Here is a 22,595-nt window from a genome sequence, read left to right as displayed (position 1 = left end):
CCAGTCTCAAGAAAGAAATTTAAAGATTATAAATAAAGTTATAATAGATGTTATATTCTACAATACTTATAGATTAAACTTCCTTATAAACTTAATTATTATAATCTTAATATTTATAATCTATAATACTTACGATTAAACTTCCTTATTATAGATTAAACAGGTTAGGATTAAACTTCCTACAAAATTATATGCCACTCCAATTTTTTTTATTATAATAATTAATTCTAGAAGATGATACTTCTTAAAAATATTTTGGGGTTTAATAGTATAGCTAATAATAAACAAAAAATAACAGTAAAAAAAAATTAATTTTGATCAAATAAAAAAAAAAAAATTAAAATTCAATGTCATAAGAATTTAGGTCACTCTATCTATATCTACTAAGTACTAATAGTTGATTGATTTACTCTTGTTGAATTGAACCATCCTTAGGGTCCGAGTTGGGCAATATTAGATATATTTGAAACTAATAACTATCATTGCCATGGATACAATATTTATTTATATATGGTTCATCCATGAATAAGGGTTGTATCCATGGGATTTTTAGCTGTTAGTTTCAACTATACCTAATTTTTGCCCATCACTGCCTCGGGTTATTCATGATCTTTAGTTTTACATGTTAAAGTATGTTAAGTGGAGAAATATTTCCTTCTTTTAGCATGTTAAAATGAGTATAACATTTAGCATGGTTGATAGTCTGTTAATAGGTCTGATTAATGGAGAATGATGTGATGCAACAGATCAGCAACATATGTTTGCTGTAATTTTGATGGTTTAGTTGGTAGTAGCTCTTGTTTGTTTTCTTTTGTGGTTCCTAAAACTTCCACCATTTTGGAAGATATTTAAACAGTTTTTTTATCTACTTTGATCAAATATTGTTCTGTACTCAATATAATTGAACTGTTTCGCTTGTGCATAAGCTGATTGAAAATGTTTTCCTCAAAATATCTCAATAACGTTGAGATCTGGCAGGTAACGATAAAACTAAAATATTTTTGGCTTCAAAAAATGTTTCTACTATGGAAGTTTGTCTTGCTGAAAGATATACCTTTCTCTTATCAGCTCTTCTCTTTGTTCCATCAGTCCCTGAATGATCTGTTCATATGTTTTCATATTCAATATTCCCAAACAGAATATTAATTTATTCTTTTCATGGTACCCTATCTCAGTCCAAACCATGTCACCTCCTTCGCATATTTGATATTTGCTTAAAAATAGTTTTTATATATAAAAAAGATGGTCCAAGTGCAGTCAAAAGGACTCAAATAGAACTATTAAACTATTTATTTTGAGCCAATGTTTCGTCCCACTTTGCAGGGCTAAAAAAGATACAAGAAACTAAAATAATGTATCGAAGTAACAGAATATATAATATGAATGTTTGGTGTAGAACAGCTGTCTGTTCTTGAACGTTTGTAGCCATAGGTCTACCTATACTCTTCTTTTAGCCATAATCACTGCCGAGACTAATGAAATTTCTTATAACCTTCCTACTTTCATTAAAATTGTATGTATTTTTCAAAATTTTCATATTTTTTTCAAGCAATGCTGTAATAATATTCTTCATGTTCACTGACAACTTTTTTCCTTAGGGCATACTGCATTTTGATTGAGATTAAAGTAAAAACTAAGAGTGACCTTTACTTTAGTTACTCATAAATATTGACATCTTAACTAATCCATAAACAATTATAATCACAACTCAATACCAATATAATATTATTAAGTATCTGCTTGTTTACAATAGTTTTGGTTGAGGCATTAAGTTTTATAAGAATAATAAACAATATAATGGAGAATGGCTTATAATTTTTCAGTGAATGTTTGTCATAAAATTTGTTTAGTATTTGTTATAGTTTCTGTACTTATATTCTTCATTTGAAGCATCAACAATTTTTAATTTTCGGATTATGTTCATAATAATATATTCCCTTAGTTTATTTAAATTACTAAAAATATACATATATAAATATCTACTTTTGGCAGATATTTGTCAATTTATTACTCAATTTAAGTTAACAATTTACACTTGATTAATGTTAAAGAACATTTATCACTGTTGTGTTTGAGTATTGGTTTACTCAGACATTTTTTGTTTCTGTTGTTATTTGGGAATGAAAAATATCTATCCCCTCCTAGATTTACCACTGCCATACAGCATACAAAAATAATAATAATCAATGAATTATAAGGCAATTGATTTTACAATCTTGAAATATTTTAATGGGTGAACTAATAAGAAAGCTAGTTCACATACAATATAAATATTGTCCAAGGAAGGAGAGTAAATTCATATTAAATTTATTATCTATCCCCATTTATACCAAATTTCTTTCTAACTATAATTGCAAAACCTTATCAATCCCTTTTGATTTGGATTTTAACCTCATTTTTATACTTTATTTGCATTGCATAATGTTATGTGTTACATTTAAATTACTGTGATTGCAAAAAACTTACTAATATTATTTTTTAGTTATTTTTTTATAATGGTTTTTATTTTTTGAAAGATGGCTGTTGATTGCAGTATTCCTAGAACCTTAAACTCTGAGATCTTTCTCCTTATTGTATTCAAAGTTTACATTCTTATATTTCCGATTAGTCTAACTCCTTCATTAATCATCATAATCCCTCTTTTATTTATCTTGGTGTTGCACAAGGATCTTCTTTTCTTATCTGTCTCAATAATCTTCCTAAATATGTTATCGTTTATATTTATAGATTTCATCGCGGCTGAATTGGACCACGTAGAGGCCTTGGACACTTCAATATTTCAGAGACCCTCGATATTAGAGATGGGGTTTTTCAAATTATTTTTTGAACAATTTTAAGCTATAAAAACCACAAAAGAAAGTCATTAATTTATTTAATTTTAAGAAATTAAAACACAAAACAAAATTAAAGATTTGAAAAAGGCACATTTTTTGATTTTTTTTATTAGCTAAATCATGAATTACTTCTTAAAAGTTTAGTTATTTAGGTAGTGATAAACTACTTAATCTTTCTTGAAACGATTCATCATTCTCGATTCATTTTAATTTATTGGTCACAGGAATTTGGGGGCCAAGGGATTGCAGGACCCCGTATTAGGTACAGACCCATTGGGTCCATGGGGTATAGATGGCACTGGATTTCATTTTTCTTCACTGATTTTCAACTAATTTTTAATATGCTTCGTGCATATTTGTATAAACTATGGAGTTAATCTTTTTCAAATAAGCTTTTTTAATTTTAAAAACCTAAGCTAATGAAACATATGCCATTTTCTCTTTGTTTACGTTAGAGGCCCACGCAGGAACTCTTTGTTCTAAGCTGAAATTGACTCCATTTTTCAATTTCTGGCGCTTTTTAAATATTGCTCGATTAAACTATCTTAAAACTATCCTTTCTTCCCGTTTTAAAGTGATATAGAACCGTCGCTCCCCAGGGATCTTAGCGGGGCGGGTCCAGGGGGGAAGGATTGCCTTTTTTTGTTATGATCTCCTCTTGTGTCCTCGATGTGGATTGTCCTCGAGGAGTTCATAGAGAAATAATAAGTCCTCGAACGATAATAATAAATTGAAATATTAGCTTAAAACAGGAAGAGGAGACTATAAGATAGTTAAATCGAGCAATATTTAAAAGTGCCTGAAATTGAAAAACGGCTCAATTAATAATTATATTGAATTGTCAACTAATTTTACTACATAGCGTTTTATTGCATTCTAATGTAGTTTTCTATAATCTTCACAATGCTAAGAAGAATTAAATGAATATGTGAAGTAACTAATTATAAATTTAAAATGAGCGATGGACGTAAATCAAAATTATAAATAACCTGCTACCCTTAATCTGTAATAATAATTCAAATATACAGACCACAAATTTAATTGAAAATGGAACTATGAAAAATGGCCCAATAATGAGTCTCTTCTACAAGGGTTGTGTCTCCCTCCGAGGTTGGCTAGCAAGTTTCTTCTCATATCTATTCCACACATTTATATATTTATACTTCTCACAATTAAAGCTACTCCTTGGTTAAAAATAGTGAAATAATTTTATAATAACAATTTCCCAAGTTATTAACTTTGTTCTCTGAATATATTTCCTTGAAAAATCTATTTATTTTTTACAACAAAAAATTTATTTTTACAGCTAATCCTATTCTGGAAGCTTTTGGAAATGCTAAAACTACTAGAAACAACAATTCATCTAGGTTTGGAAAGTTTATGGAAGTGCATTTCGATTCAAGGTGTTCAGTTGTTGGAGGATACATATCGCATTACTTACTGGAAAAATCCAGGATCGTGATGCAAAGTCCCGAGGAAAGAAACTACCACGTATTTTACCTACTGTGCGCTGGTGCTAATGAAAAAATTAGGCAGAAATTATACTTAACGAAACCGGATGATTTTCATGTGAGTATTTTCATTTATGATTTATATGCTTCTCAGATTTAAAAGATTTGTCTACTATGTTTATTGTTGTTGTTATATTTTAATTTTATATTTTTCAGTACTTGAAGAATGGCTGCACACAATATTTTACTAATAAAAACACTGAACAAAAGCTGAACAATGCTCAGAAAAGCTTATCCCATGCGAGCAAGGGTGGACTAAAAGATCCTATGTTAGATGATGTTGAAGACTTCAGCAATATGGATAAGGTAATTTGAAAAATGATTTATATAATTTTTTGGAGAGTTAATGTTTCATCTTAGCGATCTCGTAACTGCAGCAGTTTCAGTTCGATTCCAGTTTGGGCAGGTTGACTTTTATTTTGCAGCGGCTCCACAGAATGAAAATTCAGCCTTCATACTCTAGTAAGAATAGGATGACAACCTATAGGATACCCCTATTTATATGTCAAAATGGCCTGGAAGGGGATAAATAAAAAGAAAAAAGTCACATTATCAAGCTAGATATGATTAATTATCGTTGAGTAAAGTTATCACATATATTACAATGTATAATTTTTTTTATTTAATAAAATGGCTTTTCTACTAAATGGATAAAATCATTTTCATAAACTCAATGAAAATGATGTAGGTCTTTCTTGTTCTTCAAATTTATGAAATTAAAATACATTATACAAAAAAGGACTATATTCATAGAATTTTTAGGGGGTTGTTTTTATAGAATTTTTAAAATATTTATTAGCGATGAATTAAAGAGAAAAATTAATTTGACCAATCAATAAATATTGGTAGGTAGAAAATCTTAACTATAATTCTACTTGTATTTTTAATTTTCATTCTATGTTTCATGATAGTATTCTCACTTTTATGTTTGTTTACTTTGATATTTTTGATCAATATCATTATTTCATAATGTTTTGTTTATTAAATGTTTAGGCATTAGGTCGGCTCGGTTTGGATTTCGATGAAAGAATGGAAATATACTCAATGGTAGCTGCTGTCCTTCACCTCGGCAACATATCTTTTGAGGAGATCACCGAAGGAACTAAAGGTGGATCGAGAATAAGCACGGCTTCAGAGCCTAGCCTGGCCATCGTCGCTACCCTCCTCTCCGTAGACAGGGAGGAGTTGAGGCAAGCCCTAGTCAATAAGGTCATGATGACTGCTAGGGGCGGCCCTAAAGGAACTGTCATTATGTGAGTTGCTTTTTTGACTTCAGTTATTATTTTGAGAACTCCTGAAAAAAGTTCTAACCAACATTTCTTCAAACTTTCCAGAAATAAGAATAAAAAAAGGTCTTATCTTAAATAGCAAATAAATAATATTAAAAAAAATAACAAGAAATAAAATTATTCCGAAACATGTTTACAAAAGTTGAAACTGTTGTGAAACCTGTTAAAGACAAAAAACGTATAAAATTCAATACCCTCTGGAAATTTTAATTGTATAAAATAATGAATAAGTGAAAATACAAAAATTACTTAAATTAGAGATATTCTTAAGCTTGTAAACCAAAATAAAATACCCTCTGGTATAAAACCTTTGTGTCAGCAAGGCATGTGTCTCATTGAGTGAAAATAATAATGCATTATAAAATGACATGTAAGGAAATTATATTACTAAATAATTGTAAACCTGGTAATCTACATAAATTAGTTGCCTTTTTCGAGGCTTGACTAACTTCAACAGAATCTCTGCTGAACCAGAGCCATGGAAAGCCCCATATGGTCATATAAGGAAAATATATAATTTTTTTTATTATCAAGTTCTTTTTTGTCTTTTTATAACAAATATATTATCTCCATTTTTTAAAATATATTTCCTATAAGTAAGTACATGATTATTTTTTCTATTTATTCAATTATTCTAATATGTCAATTGGTCAGTAATAATATTTTTTGATGCTCATTTCTGACATTCTTAAGGTACTTTGTCCCAGAATAAATTTATTCTTCTATTCTATATCGCTTACATCATTGAGATATCAGCTCACCATCTTTATGTAAGAATAACTACTCGGAAAATATATATTCTTTACTGGGCTGCACGGAATGTTTACTCTGTCAATGTAATCCTGGTGTAAAAAAAAAAAAAATTTATTCTAACAGGTTTCAAATAATAATTAACAGAAAATGTGTGCTTAGTTTATCTATTATGTGGTATTCCAGGTTATTCGAAGCTTATGTTTCTATTTTAGGAGGCATTAATTTCAGAATAATTAATTTGGTCATTAATTTTTTTTTAATAATTACAATGTCAGCCTTAATTTATCAAATAATAAAAATTTCATTGATATAATTGAATTATAATCATGATAATAAGACATTCTGTTTAAATTAAGAATATAGTAGTTGAAAAATCTTATAAATTTATGCTAAAATGTTTCAATGTCATAATCATTGAATAAGGATTGATCTTATTATTGTTGTTTACAAGAACTTTATGAGTTCAATTTTAAGAATAACAAATTACTAATAAATAACAAATGTAAGGGACTTAAGTAATTTGTCATTAAAAAATTTGTCAATTAATAATGAGTTTCTTTATATTTTCAGGGTTCCTTTAAAAGTTTATGAAGCAAATAATGCGAGGGATGCTCTTGCAAAAGCACTTTATAGTAAACTGTTTGATCACATTGTCTATAGGATCAATAAAAGTATTCCTTTCAAAGCTTCCAGCTACTATATCGGGGTTCTTGATATTGCTGGCTTTGGTAAGATCCTTATTAAAATAATTTTTGTGCAAATTTTTATTTAATTTTTTAAAAAATTATATATCTTCTTTTTTATAGAATATTTCACTGTCAATAGCTTCGAACAATTCTGTATAAATTACTGTAATGAAAAATTACAACAATTCTTCAATGAGAGAATACTAAAGGACGAACAAGACCTCTATCAAAGGGAAGGTCTTCAAGTTCGTAAAATAGATTTTATCGACAATCAAGACTGTATAGGTAAGGTTTAACATTTACACCTGTTTCAAATTTTATTTTGTTTAAATTACTAATTAGTGAACTTTTTTCATTTTCAGACTTGATCGAAGGCAAGGGTACTGGACTGTTTAGTCTGCTTGACGAGGAGTCAAAATTACCAAAACCTAGCGCTGAACACTTCACCACCGAGGTACACAGGAGATGGGCCAATCATTTCAGGCTAGCTCTTCCTAGGGCGTCTAAACTGAAGGCACATAGAGAAATCCGAGACTCGGAAGGTTTCCTAGTTCGGCACTTTGCTGGAGCAGTTTGTTATGATACTGTAAGCATACTATTAATTTATTAAGAATTGTTAAGCAGGAATTTTTTTATAATAATTTTTATTAAGAAGGAAAGACTCAAAAAGATAAGAGAAACAGAGAAAATCAACTTGCAAGTAAATTAAAGTATATGATTGTAACCGAAAAATTCAGGCAGGCATGGAGAAGGCTCGTTTGGGCAGATCTGCAAGATCTAACAAAAACTAAAGAAAAGAATAACTATCAAATAGTCACTATTATTCAAAATATTCTTGTTGACAATAATTTATTGAAATATTTAACCAATATTTGTAAGCAAACCAAATAGGGTTGTCAGTATTATTGTTAATTGGTCATATATATATTACTATAATTACCTTTTTTATTGTTTGATCAATATAATATATATTAATTTCTTGTTGTTGATAATAGGTATTAAATTACAACTCAAACTTCATTTAATCCATTCTTTCAACTATTTTAATTTCTCTCCAATGTTTCAGTCCTCAAAATGTTGTCAAGTAGGCCTTAAAATTGATATATCCAGATTTAAAATTATTTTATATTGAGGCTATTAGGCCAAAGTCGAATTTTTTAATCCTTCACTTCTATTTTCTGTCTCACAAAGTCCTTACCTTGTGAAGGTAGGCTTGGTAAATAAAAAGGTGATAACAAATAAGCTAAAGTGTCTAATAGTTCAAATTATTAAAATAAAATTATAATTGTTATGATTCAACGCAGGGAAGTTAGCCTATAATAGAAAACTAACTAAACTATTTGTTCTTCTTTTTTTGACCGCAACCCTAACCATCTACTTATATTTAAATCTTTACGGTCAACTATATATACATATATATAATAGAAAACAATTTGAAACCTTGATATATCAGTTTTAAGGTCTACTTGATATTGGCCCCTAGTTGAGGGAATCAATCAATTGAAAACACACAAATGAAGTTTGTGTGTTAAATGACCACTTTTATTGTGTTTCTCTCTAAAATGGTGACTCTCCAAACCCATCTTGAGATTAACCCAATACCCATAATTAAATATTAATTCTTTTTTAACTTCCTCAACATGTAACCAGCATCTTCTGTATCCTGGGCGATGATAAATAACAATGTAATATAAAAGCATAAAACAATATATTACATGAAAAGTAAATGGAAGTTAGAATCTTGTCAACCTGATTAAAATGCAATATAAATTTTAAAAAATCTTAAAAATTATATAGAAATTTTATTAATTTATTTCTACCTATTTATATTTGATTTCAGAGTCAATTTATTGAGAAGAATAATGATGCGCTTCATGCTTCCCTCGAGGGTCTTGTACAAGAGAGTAAAAACCCTTTCCTTCAAACCATTTTTACAAACAGCAATAACACTAACAACCAAAAAGGAAAGCTGACGTTCATTAGCGTTGGTAACAAGTTCCAAACTCAGTTGGCAGAGCTGATGGATAAACTGAAAAGCACTGTAAGTTTTTACTTACCCTATAACAGTAAGAGTGAAAAACTTCAGAATTCTTAATTTATTTCTTAAATATGTTTTATTCAAAATTTTATTTCAGGGTACAAGTTTCATAAGGTGTATTAAACCAAATCAGAAAATGGTCGACCATCAGTTCGAAGGGGGATCTATTTTGTCACAGTTACAGTGTTCCGGAATGACGAGCGTGTTGGAGTTAATGCAACAGGGCTTTCCTTCACGTACTCAGTTTACAGATCTTTACCAAATGTATAGCTCTTTCTTGCCACCAGAGCTGGCTCGATTAGACCCAAGATTATTTTGTAAAGTAAGCGGTATTATAAATTATGACTAGTTAAATGCCACATATTCAACTACAAATCTGTTTACTTCATGATAACTATTAAATTTTCAGGCATTATTTCATGCTCTGGGAATGAATGATCATGATTTTCGATTTGGAGTATCGAAAGTGTTCTTCCGTCCTGGAAAATTTGCTGAGTTTGATGCCATCATGAGGTCGGATCCGGAGAATGTTGCTGTAATGGTTGCTAAGGTTAAAAAATGGCTGCTTGCTTCGAGGTGGAAGAAGGCTCAATGGTGTGCTCTTTCTGTCATAAAATGTAAGTTAACCTGGTTTAGAATTTGTTACTGTCAGATTATCCAGTAAAGTATAATGACTATTGGAAATTTTTGTATTCTTTACAATCTAATGTAATCCATTTGGTCAGAGATTTAATGGGCAAAAAAAAAGTTCTTGTGATGGATGGCTGAGTACATTTTGTACTCGTCAATCAACTGAAGTACGGGCTAAAGCACTCAGTACTCGAGCAGTATGAGTATTTGAGTAAAGTAATATAAGTAACCTATGTTTTGTCCCACTTGCAGGCATTCATTAGAGCTGAGTCCAGAAAGTAGAACGTGCATTAGAAATTTTTTCTACTTAACTGATTAAACTCTGCAAAGTTGGGTGAAATGTCGGTTACTAATAAATAGTTTTTCTTCTATTTTTTTACCTTTTTTTGGCCGCTACTCAAACCATCTTCCTGCATTTATCACATATGGTCAATGAATAATCTTCAAAAATAGTTTTCATTTTTCATATAACATAGGCTTTCTTGATATATAACAATAGAATAAAGATAAAAACTGGTATTTCTTGTGATACAATGAATCATTGTAGTCTTTTGGGTGATTTTAGAGACATATTATTTAATTATATTGTAGGAAGATAGTCTGGGTGGTAGTCAATAAAGATATCAAAAAAGTAAACGAAAACTATTTATTGGTTAACAATAAATAGTTTTTTTTTACTATCTACCTACAATCTACTTCATACGGTCAACTATCTTCTTCCATTATTTAATTATATGTTTTTCATTATGTTCCCCCTTTTTTTTTCTCTAGTGGACAAAAAGATATCTTATCGCAGAAATTGTCACATTAGCATTCAGAAAAATATCAGAATGTATCTTGCGAAAAAACAGCACAAGCCTAGGTATCAAGGTGTTATGAAAATCAACAATCTTCAGGTTAGTATACTCATAAAATAATTATATTATATACTTTTATTCCTCATCGTTATGTTAATTCCCAATGTTCCAGTCCATGATCACTAGAATGGAGTCTATAATCGGTCAATTCAAAAAGGACAAGGAATCGAGCATTTTAGAAATTAAAAAGCTACAGTCAGAAATGCGAGATGCTATAAATAAAATCAAAGTGAGTATATCTGATTAATTAACTACTGTGATACAGCTTCATAATATATTTTTAAATTATAAGTACTTTAAAAACTGAAATACTTGTCTCATTGTTACAGTCTAATCATAGAATACTCTCCGATGAAATCAATGCTATTCATACAAACTTAATGAATAAAGCTAATAAAGAAATGGCTAATCTTCAAAAGAAATTGGAGTCTCAAAAGGCTGAAGAGGAAAAAGAACGATTGAGACGTATACAAGAAGAAATGGAAAAAGAAAAAAGGCGAAAAGAAGAAGAAGAAAGACAGAAGCTTCAAGAAGAAGAAAACAAGAAGATGTAAGTTTAAAGAATATTAATTTCTAATTAATTACCTATTATCTAATTAATTAACGAGGCAGTGGGAGTTGTGATAAGATTTAACCCATAGTTAATATGTGGTGATTTAATGGCCTCTTTTTGTCAATATTTTCTCCACACTTACAGAATTGTTTTGTTTTTTTTTAAATATTCCATCCTCATTTTTGAAACACTACTGTTTTAGTTAAATTTTGTTTTTTATTCTCAAACTCTGCTTGTAGAAATTTGGGAATAAATATGAAAAGTTAATTAAATTCTCTCTAGCGAAAGATTTCAGACAAGAGAGGTTTCAAGAAAAACTTAAGAGGTTATAGTCTACTTATTTCATGGGGTCAGCTTTAGAAATTACGGTAGGCAGTTAGACTTCAGACATCAAAACCAAAATATTTTAAATAAAGAGCGCAATGTACAATCATTAAGAAATATGCTAATTATTATTTATAATACCATATTCCTATTAGTCATGAATCATTATAAAAAATGATATAAAATAACTATACTTTTTTAGAAATAAAACAATGTAATACTTATAAAACAATTCAAATAATGAGTTAATATGTTTAATATATGATGAAAGTTGAGACAAAATCCTATAGGCTACTAGACTTATCCAATCATCATCATCAACTGGCACGACAACCCATTACTGGGCCCTGGTCTACTCAAGCAGCTTCCGTCAGTTCAGCTCGGTTAAGTGCAGCTGCTCTCCAATTCCTCACTCCGAGCAGGGTCGTTAAATCCTTTTTAATACCATCCAACCATCGAAGCTTTGGGCGGCCCCTCGGCTGTGTTCCATGTAGGCGCTCATTGAGAAGTTTATTTGGGATCTCATCAGTCCCCATCCTGCCCAGCGCAGCCGACCAATTCTAACAATTTTTCCAACATCAGGCTCACCAATTAACAAGTAGACTTTCCTATTTGTGCGTCTTCTCCAAGCTGAACCATCCTTTACTGGGCCGTAGATGTGTCTGAGTATCTTTCTCTCAAAGGTTTGGAGATCCCTTTCATCGGCCTTCGAAAGTGCCCAAGTTTCCAAGGCGAGACTAATCCAATATGTCAGCTATAATCTTAGTAATTGAAAACAGATAAAGAAAAAATAAATCGGTGATTAAAATAAAAGAATATCGTTAACTATTGAAATAATTTAAATCTAAAAATTTATAAAAACATCGTTATTGTAGATGGAGGTGGACTCCAAAATGTTGGCGTAGAGGAAATAATTTTAAAATTAATAAATATTTGAAAAGGAGAAAAAAGATAATCGCTAAATTTTTATATGATATAATTTGAACTTTCGGGGATAGAAGATTGGTGTACAAACACAATATTTATCAGCTTATTGATTAATTGTTATATTACATTGTGGCTTTTTATAGGAAACTTGAAATGGAACAGAGGAGGAAGTTGGAAGAGGAAGAAATGAAAAGGCAAGAAGAAGCAGAGAAAAGGAATTCTCAGATACAGGTTTGTTATTCCTAGAAAGTTGTTTTTAGTTTATATTAAGCCATTCTTGAATTATTGATATAGCCAGAAAGGCATTTGTCGGGTTTAAGCCAAAATAGTGAATAGAATCTGATGGATTTTATAATTTAATTTAATATCTATTATATTTATTTTATTTTAGCAAAGGTTAACAATCTGTTACCTGCATCCTCCATGTGTCTATATTCTGTTTAACTCTCATCCGTATTGAAATTCCATATAATTATCTACATTAACTTATTGAACCCCCTTATGAAAGTATTATGATGATAATGGATGAATATACTATAAAAATCACTCTCTTATAAGTAGCGATTATTAAGTATATTATTTCATATTTAATAAATAAATATTAAAATTTTCAGATTGATTTGGAAATCGCCGCTCAAGAAGAGGTAAGACGTAGAGGTCAATTGGAACAAGAGAGGCGGGATCACGAGTTGGCACTTCGGCTCGCTCAAGAAAGTAATAGTCAAGTTGATGATATATTTTCGACTTCTGATAAGTGAGTAACACAAATATTTTAAGTTTTAATATACTGGAAGGCTTATATGTAAAGGTATTAGATTATGATTTGTCAATTGTTTGTTGTTGGCACGTGGATTAATATGACTTGAAGATGGTTGGGAGATAAGGTCAGAAGTGAAGAACACTAATAAGTGCTGCATATTCTATTGTGCCAACGTTTCTGTCCGAATTTCGAGCCTCTTTCTGGGCAACAGTTGCTGAAAATATCCCAAAGACGTTAAATTGATCACTTTGCGGTACTTCTAGCTACTTTTTATCCTGAAAAAGGCATACGATTTAGGCTGAAACGTCACAATAAAATAATCACAACTTTCCTGACTATAACTCAAACCATCTCATAAGGTTGCTTATGTTAGAAAAAAAATCTATATATGGGATTTCCTTAATTTTCTAGTTAAAACTAAACATTCTAAGTTGAGTTTTTATAATTCATCACCATAAAACAATAAAAGAATATGTACTTAAATATATCCGAATCACTTTCATCTCTAAATATTATTGTTTTAAGCTTGATGGTATGTATGATTAAAATTTCTGACATTTTTTTTTATTCCACTTATCACAAATTTTATTTATGATGAAAATTAGGAACATTTTAACTTGAGATGATATAGAACAAATTAGTTAAGGACTTGATAGCTGAGCGGGCTGGGGCGAGGGTCCCAGAGAGCTTAGTTATGAAGGTTATGGGTTTGAATCCTATCTGGGTCAGTTAATATTTATATCACAGCGGCCCAAGAAGTAATTCTTAACACCCCCACACTGGGGCTGTATAAGTCCTCAGTGGAGGAGCTTAGGCAAAAAAAAAATTAGATTTTTAAATTCATAATTGCCTAAAGGTTAAAAACTTAAAATCCAATGTTTTTGATACATATATCCATTCAATTCTTAGACTTCAAGGAAATATTGTGATCCCCTCTTTAGTATAATATAATTCACTGATGGTTTTAAAAATAGTAAATCTACAATTCTATTCAATTTGTTCATTTCATTTATGATAATAAATGGAGAAACAATTAATATGTTAAAATTATTTGCATAATAATAAAGTTAGATTTTGATAATAAAACATTTATTAATAGTTATTTCTGAAAAGGGAAGGGAGGACACAGTTTGAAACATATTAGTTTTTACTTATTTGTTAGTCCTATGGTTAGTATTTTTATAAATTACATTATTTTCAACTAACATGTTTCAAAAATATAAGAAAGATAATCTTGATAATTGTACGTTGATTTATTAAAAATTAAATAAAAAAAACATGATTTTTAAAATTAGTTCAGGAAATAAACATAAGGCTGAGCTAGCTATACTCTGTATTTAAATTATTCTAAATATTTTTTTGAAAGTTTAAATCAATTGTAAGAATATATTTTATAAGTTCATTTAAACTTACAGACTATGAATGGAAAAATCTCATTCTAATCTATGTGTTTAAGCCAATGCTGAGAAATGCTTAAAGCGAAGCAAATTGATTGGCTGGTTTGGCAAGGTGTTAGGTTTGCATGTTTATATAAATGTTGCATGTTTTAAATTGTAAAATTCAAAAATGCCCTAAAAAAAAACCTCAATCAACTCTGTTTTATCTCTAATAATAAAAGAGTAAAAATATTTGTATTTTTTATTATATAATATTAAAACAAAAATTGTATATTTCCACTTTAAAAAAAAAAAAATTCAATTAACATAAATATAGCTAGGCCAATATGAGTAATTAATTTACTTACTTTATAAATAATGCTTTAATAATAGCATGTATTTAATAATAATAATAATAAAATTGGATCGGGATGATTGTCCTGAAATTGTCCAACTAATGACCAATTATTTTTATTACTTTTAATACAGGATAAAAAGTAATAATACAATTGTCTAGTTCATTAGTTTTATTATTAAATAGATTCAAAATGCCTAAGATTCTTTTCACTGCTAGAAAGAATATATATTTTGATTGAAGAGGGAATACCAAAGAAATTAGTAAATCTAGTATGGATGTTAATGACAGAAACATTTAATAAAATTCGAATCGGTATTTTTATTACGAGAAGTTTGAGTATAAAACAAGGCCTTTATTATTATATAAGTAAAAAAGATGAAAAGTAAGTAAAAAAAAAAATTGTATTGTACTGACTGTTAAGCGTTATTTATTTCTATTTTCATTTGTGTTGTAATACATTGTTTGTTATTTGTTGTATTTCATTGTTATATTGTTTTTGATCTAAATATGTATTTTTTGCTAATTAATTGCATGTTCGTGTACTATTAACTGTGTTTTTTATTGTCTGTGCCAACTTATTCTCTTCTTTACCCTGATTGACTGAGGTTTTAATGTATATTATTTTTTGTAAAAAAAAAAAGTTTAAAACAATAAACTCAAAGATACCTAAAGTATATTTTGTAAATAAGGCAATGATAAATAAAACTTAAAATTTTGTTTATAATTTTATATTGCTACTTTGCCATCAAGTGGTTATGATTATTCAGTAAACTGGTCAGTAAGTATTTATTTGAAATTTTTTTTTCAATTACATGTATGTATATAGTTATATAATTTACACACGCAAATCACATTTCGTACCACCCCAAAACTTTAGCGAATCAAGTCTCTATGGGTTGAATATATTTTAATTTTGACCATATACACCTCGGCCATCTTCTCTCCCATATAACTTATAATTTTATTTTAAATAGTTCAATTTTAGTGTATACAAATTTCAATTTTTCATCATTAATTTAATTCAAAATTGAAGTTAAATTTTTGGCTTTATGAAATAAAATTAAACAATCAAAGATCTATATATAAAATTTTATTTTTAAAACTATTCTTCTGATAATATAAATACATATAGTGTAGAAATAAATAAAAATTATTGAAGTTTTTCATATTTTCGGGTTTATTTATTATTACTAATTTTCTTTTTCTTTTATATAAATACTTAATTATATTATAGAAGAAAACTAAGTGTTATTAATTAACAAATTCAGATTTAGAATTGTGTCACTTTCATCGTGGATTTATCTTGTTCTTAATGTCAGTAGAACTTATTTTTGAATTATTTTGGTGGTTAAACTATTGCTATAAAATTTAGATAATTGTTTTTTCTATTACATTTTTTAGAATATTTATTTATAAATATTCTTCGAATAAATGTCTTCCAAGTACAAATGGTTCATTTTTGGTAAATATTACAATTCATTATTGAGAGACTTACCATTCTTGTGGATATATGTATGTAGTAGTATTTCATTACACACACACTCACAGTATAGTTTAGAAAGCGTTTAATGTTTTGGCTGAAGATAATTATATATATATTGCTTATCTCAGGTATACCGGAGCACGGCTGACGAATTCCACCTCTAATAATAAATTGAACAGGTACCTAAACTGCACTGAGTAGAATTTTATTATTTTCTTTCTTGATTAAATTTGCATGAATTTCACTCTATTGCATGAATATACAAAGCACTGCATCTTCGCAGAAGTTATGCACAATAATACAAAGTGTTTCAGGGTATCTCATCGATTTTAAAGTTTACTTTACTTGATGATTGAATACAATAAATATCTAGGTTGACTCCAAAAAATAAATAAAAAACTTAATTAGTTCCATATGATTGATAACGATTAAATCCTGGGATCCCTTTTTTTATGTTATTTTAACATAGGCCTGCCATGGAGTTCCCCCAATCTCGGTCTTTTGCAAGTTCTTCAGGACCAGATCTGACCAGTACTTCTTTTCTTAGAATTACACCAGGTCTTTCTCGGTCGTCTCTACTTTTTCTGGCACTGAGAGTTCCATTCTAGGATCTGTTGAGTTATATCAGTGATTTTTCTAGAATATCTAGAATATCCTAACCATCTTTAAAGCTTATTAGATATCAACAGTATTCTGTTTATACAAAATTTTGTATGTATACTAAATGTTTTTTAATTTAATTCTGTTGTACACATGTTGAGCATTAATAATAATTTTTTTCTGACTAAAAGAAATTTTCTGGTATAATCAAATTTATCATTAAAAATTCTAGTAATGACCATGTAAGCACCTTGTTACGCTAGAAACATGAATGAACGCCACAGTTGGTGCAATCAAAGTGCTAAAAGTCAAATTTGGACTCTCGTTTTAAGTCTTAGCCTAATAGAGAAACAAAACAGTGTTCTTTTACTTTTTTTTGTTTTCAAAAGAAGCCGAATTAAAGATTTTTTCTCAGTATTGATTTGTCAGTTTTTAATGTCAAACTATTTACTGGATATGTATAATCTTTAAAATAATAACAATAAAATTCTTTATTTATTCTGGGACGAATCACTTTAGAATAATAATACAGAAGATAAAAATTGGATTTTAAAGTCTTAAGAGTTGAAAGTAAAAAATCAACAAATAAAAAAAATAATGTAACATTTATATGTTAAATCTTTTTATAACGCCAACTATGATATTCGATTAATAAATAAATATAATTACTTAGCCTATAAATAATTATTTTATCCTGAAACATTTTGTATAATGTGCTGTGACATCTTCTTCACATAAAAGTTCGTAATAAAAAAGAAATATTTTTATCATTTTGTAGTCATAGATAGATAATAGATTTTTTGAAAAAAAATGTTAAATGAGGTAATAATATTTGGTTGGTAAGCTCTAAAATTAAGTTGTTTCAAGTCCTGAAAATGTTTATAAGTAATAATATTCATATTAAGTCAAAAAAATTATTATTTATAAATGAGTATGGCTAGTGATAATTTATACAGAGAAACTCATATTTTCATAATAATTGTTTTTCAGAATTATTTTTGGGTTCATTTCATTTATACATAAAGTCTTCAATAAAGTATAAATTAATATGAATACTATCAATTATAAATTATTCTAAGGCTAAAAAATATCAATATAACAACAAAACATTCTACACAACAATGAGGTTTCAAGAAAATAACCTAGTTTTGGAGTCTAATCGGCTGAATCTTTTTACTTTATCATCAGTTTATGAATAACCAAAATGTTTTTTCAAAATTAAGTGTATCACGTTTCCGAATTTCAGGCCCGAAATAATCAAGTCTCAACAGATTACTAACAATAATTCTAAATATGATCTGTCTAAATGGAAGTACTCGGAACTGAGGGACACCATAAACACTTCATGTGATATTGATCTATTGGAGGTAATTTTTTTTTTCATTTTTTTTATGTACATATTATTATTATTGTATTTCCTATAACATGGCCGTACTTTCAAATGATGATTTATAAATTTAATAGGCTTGCAGAGTGGAATTTCACAGAAGGCTGAAGATCTACCACGCATGGAAAGCTAAGAATAAACATCGATCTGTGATGAACGAAAATGAACGAGCTCCTCGATCAATCATGGATGCAGGTGTGTTTAACTAAAACAAAATATCAAATTTATTTATTATATATATAAATAATTGACAATATAATTTCAAATTACGAAGATGGTCAGGAGTGTGGTCAAAAGAGAACAAAAATAGTTAACAACTATTTATTTTCTGACGTTTCGGCCCACTGTGTAGGGCTTTATCAGGGCTAAGAAGACACAAAAACAACTAAAAGTGTTCTGAAATAGTAAGATAATGAGATACAAAAAGCTAAATTAAGGTAGGGTTAAAACTATGTAAAAATAAGTGAAAAGGAAATTACATACAAATGAAAGAAAATAAAATATAAAATAGTATTAATATAAAGTAAACAATGATAAGACAAAAAAAAAAAATTATGCAGTCTTTAACGTTAAAAATGAACAGGAGATGTAGAATTTTGCCTTATAGTTGGCATAATTTTTTTATATTCTTATCATTGTTTATTTTATATTAATACTATTTTATTTCTTCTTTTCATTCATTTGTATATGATTTTCTTTTCACTTATTTTTACAGAATTTTAACACTACTTTAATTTACCTTTTTGTATCTTATTATCTTACTATGAAATACTCCAAGTATTTTTAGTTGTTTTTTTAAGTGTACTAAGTGGGGCGAAACGTCGGCAAATAAATAGTTTTTAACTATTTTTGTTCTCTTTTGATCGCACCTTTCACCATCTTCTTCATAATTTCAAATTTATTTATATTAAATTGAATTTTTACATGAGTTACTAATTTTTACTTTGATGCCTATATTTATCGAAATCAAGTAATTTTATTTTCATTTTGTTTTCAGCAAAGGCTCCCCGTACTCCAACCAAGAGCCCTTTGAATGGAAATAGCCAGCGTTACTTCAGGATTCCGTTCATAAGACCAACCACACTTACCAATGGTCACACTACTGATATTATGGACAGTAACAACAAGCGAGGATGGTGGTATGCTCATTTCGATGGACAGTTTGTTGCGAGGCAGATGGAACTTCATCCTGACAAACCTGCTATATTGCTAGTTGCTGGTAATGTTTTGTCTTTACTTATATATTTACTGTAGGCATAATAAAATGTTATATGTCAGAAAAACAGAACATTCAGGCGTCATCAGGGCATTAGTGTACAACTGAAAAAACACACATCATGCATTAAAAGGACTTCCATTCAGGCACAGGTTGCAACAATTAAAAAATCAAAAAGATTACTAAAATAATTGGTGGTCAAATCCATACTCCTCGTCATGATAACTAAACTAGAACCTTAACTAGGAGGAGAGAGGTTGCCAACATTAAAGTATAATAATTATTCTACAATTAGGATAAAAGTTAAAAATTCACTAAAATCTTAAAATTCAAATGATAAATAAATAAAAAATGTTTTGCATAAATAATTTTCAATAATTTGTTCGAATTTAGATTAGGATTTACAATGTTCTGTGTCGGCAAATAAGGAGTACCAACAAAAAAACCATAATTATTTATTTAAAATGCCTTTCATAAAAGATATTATATTATATTTTTGGAATCTGTTTTAAAATATACTGCTTCCAGGTATTTTAGTTTTTTTTTTTTTTACTTTTCTTTATGTAGAATATTTGGGTTTTAAAAATCAAAAATATGTTTAAATCCCAGAAAATGTTTTGCTAGGGCAGTTTTTGCTTGTTTGTCCTACATTTTTATTCCTATATTCGGTACTAGTTTAGTTATAATGACGAGGAGTATGGAGTTGGGCACTAATTACTTTTTAGTAATCTTTTTGCTTTTTTAATGTTATATCTTGTGCTTGATGGTAAGTCTTTTTTTTTTACTACATGATGTGTTTTTTCAGTTGTAAAATAATGCCCTGGTGATGCCTGATTGGGCAAAAATTTGACTAGATCAATAAATTAATTTACTTGAGACTACATTGGCCTTTTTTTTTTATACTTTAAATGTTATATTTATTATTCAATCAGATTTATTCTATATTGTGTATGTTTATTACACTTGTTAATAAATATATTTGTTAACATTCCAGGAGTTGACGATATGCAGATGTGCGAGCTGAGTCTTGAAGAGACCGGCCTTACTAGGAAAAGAGGTGCGGAAATTCTGGAACAAGAATTTGCAAAAGAATGGGAGAAACATGGTGGGAAGCCATACATGAGGGCAGCCGACAGGCTCAAATGATCCGTCTTACGTCAAAATATTGCTTCATTTTATTGATTTCCTTTGAAATAGTTCCAAAACATGAAAATTACCACTAAATATAATAAATGGTTCTAGTCCATTTTGTTATTCAGCTACGTTTCCTGAATTAAATATATTTTTTATATATATAATTTCCATTTTTCATATAAAATGTAAAGTAATTATATAACTAAATAAATAAAACTGTTCGTGTCTTGATTTAGTGGATCAAGTAGAATTATCATTGCAATAGGGAACATCATTTGCAAATTACCTTTCATAAATCAATCTTGTCGTGATAACAAAAGTATTTAATATTATTATTGTAAGATGTTTATTTATATATCTTGTATGTCATTAATAAGATTACAATTTATTTGTATTATATAAGTTTTTGTGATATAATTTAGTTTTAAATGTACAAAAAAAAAGAAAAAAAGAGAGAACAAAAAAATGTACATTGCTTGTTGAAATATTTTTATATGGAACTGTTATACAATAAAACTGGCCTTATACTTGTCGCATTTCCTAATATGATCTATCAAAATAAAAAAAAAACATATTTAAATTGTATGTTTTTGTGATGATTAATTACTTATTTTAATATTATATTTTACTAAAGAAAAAAATCTGTCAATATTTTAAATTTGAGATTACTTAAACTTATTGTATAATTTATATTGTGATTATAAAGTATTAGGAAAAGTGGCCTAAGGTTATTATGAAAAATTTATACAGAAAATCATTTATATCATAGTTTAATTTATGTAAAATAACATTAATCAAAAGAAACTATATAATGTTAATTTAATTACAATTAACACTTTATTTTTTGTTTGTCTTTAAAAGACACTGCATTAGAAAAAAAAACACAACAAAAATTGAATTATTTGTTTGTAAATATTCACGATTACGCACCAAATATTTCTTTTGGGGCACAACACCTATTATTAATCTGTTTGTTTAGATAGTGTAAAACAATAGTTGTTAGTAAAATACTTTTAAATAATTTTCAGATGGATAAGTATTTCTTATCAAACAAATGTATTTATTTATGATTAGTTCCTGAGTAAAAAAATTTTTTTTTATTTCTTTTTGTTTTTTTAAACTGAAAAGGAACGAGAATTCAAGAAGCAACCAGTGAAGTAAACCTGTATTTAAAACAAAATGCATATTGTTTATATTATATTATTTTTCTTTTTTGTTATTTCTTCAATTAAAATACCATTTCCTATACCTTTTTATTTTATTTTTATGTTTTCCTTGTAAATTTTTTGTGAAATCCTTCCTATATTTTCTCATTACTAGATCTTTTTTCTTTCATGTACGTTTAGATGTTCTTCCCCCACCTTTAGAATAATGCATCTTATTAGTAGTTACAGTCCTAATCCATATAAAAAACTTTTTCATAACCTTTTGAATGTGAACTGTGATACCTTGTTACTCAGAAAGAAACTTGACACCATTTGAAGAAATTGAAATCAAAGCTTCATTATAGGGTTCACTAGGGCTTCCTATGATTAATTAGGCCATAAAAATTTTAAAAATAAAAATTATAATATTTTATTAACTATTATAAAATAATTTTATGTAATATTCAAAATTTCCTATAAAAGAATTGCAATTTTAGAACCTTGATGTTTGTGTAAAAGTAAAAACTTCATTAAGTTATAAAAGTAGCTATCCTTCTTTTATAATCTCTAAGAACAGTCCCAGGCATGGAAATATTCCTTCTTGATAGTGGAAATAAACTTTTATCAATGGAAATAGTCATTTTATGAAATTAAAAAAAAAAAAGTGAGAGCATTATTAAGCTGAAGCTAAAATATTTGTCAAAAGTCTAATATTAAATAATAGTTCTAAAAAC

General features: G+C 28.3%; 1 protein-coding gene across 3 annotated transcripts in view; it reads left to right on the top strand.

Moving 5' to 3' along the window:
• jar (Myosin heavy chain 95F jaguar) overlaps window positions 1-21,964 on the top strand; it is a 199,042-nt gene extending 177,078 nt beyond the window's left edge. For 2 of the 3 annotated variants that reach the window (XM_067046735.1, XM_067046734.1), the window contains exons 8-26: window positions 4,141-4,403; window positions 4,502-4,651; window positions 5,339-5,598; window positions 6,958-7,115; window positions 7,194-7,358; window positions 7,436-7,659; window positions 8,914-9,114; window positions 9,209-9,433; window positions 9,521-9,728; window positions 10,513-10,637; window positions 10,711-10,827; window positions 10,928-11,148; window positions 12,546-12,633; window positions 13,017-13,156; window positions 16,508-16,558; window positions 18,226-18,346; window positions 18,444-18,561; window positions 19,364-19,585; window positions 20,577-21,964. In XM_067046735.1, coding sequence (XP_066902836.1) covers window positions 4,141-4,403; window positions 4,502-4,651; window positions 5,339-5,598; window positions 6,958-7,115; window positions 7,194-7,358; window positions 7,436-7,659; window positions 8,914-9,114; window positions 9,209-9,433; window positions 9,521-9,728; window positions 10,513-10,637; window positions 10,711-10,827; window positions 10,928-11,148; window positions 12,546-12,633; window positions 13,017-13,156; window positions 16,508-16,558; window positions 18,226-18,346; window positions 18,444-18,561; window positions 19,364-19,585; window positions 20,577-20,728 — 3,209 coding nt within the window. In that variant the 3' untranslated portion in view covers window positions 20,729-21,964. The remainder of the gene's footprint in view (window positions 1-4,140; window positions 4,404-4,501; window positions 4,652-5,338; window positions 5,599-6,957; window positions 7,116-7,193; window positions 7,359-7,435; window positions 7,660-8,913; window positions 9,115-9,208; window positions 9,434-9,520; window positions 9,729-10,512; window positions 10,638-10,710; window positions 10,828-10,927; window positions 11,149-12,545; window positions 12,634-13,016; window positions 13,157-16,507; window positions 16,559-18,225; window positions 18,347-18,443; window positions 18,562-19,363; window positions 19,586-20,576) is intronic. The other variant, XM_067046736.1, reaches the window with a different exon arrangement.
• The last annotated feature ends 631 nt before the right edge of the window (window positions 21,965-22,595 follow it).

This window comes from Halyomorpha halys, unplaced genomic scaffold, assembly GCF_000696795.3.
Source record: "Halyomorpha halys isolate HHAL.00 unplaced genomic scaffold, Hhal_1.1 Scaffold164.1, whole genome shotgun sequence".
Lineage (NCBI taxonomy): Eukaryota > Metazoa > Arthropoda > Insecta > Hemiptera > Pentatomidae > Halyomorpha > Halyomorpha halys.
Note: the sequence above shows the minus strand (reverse complement) of the source record. Positions and strands in the feature narration are given on the sequence as shown.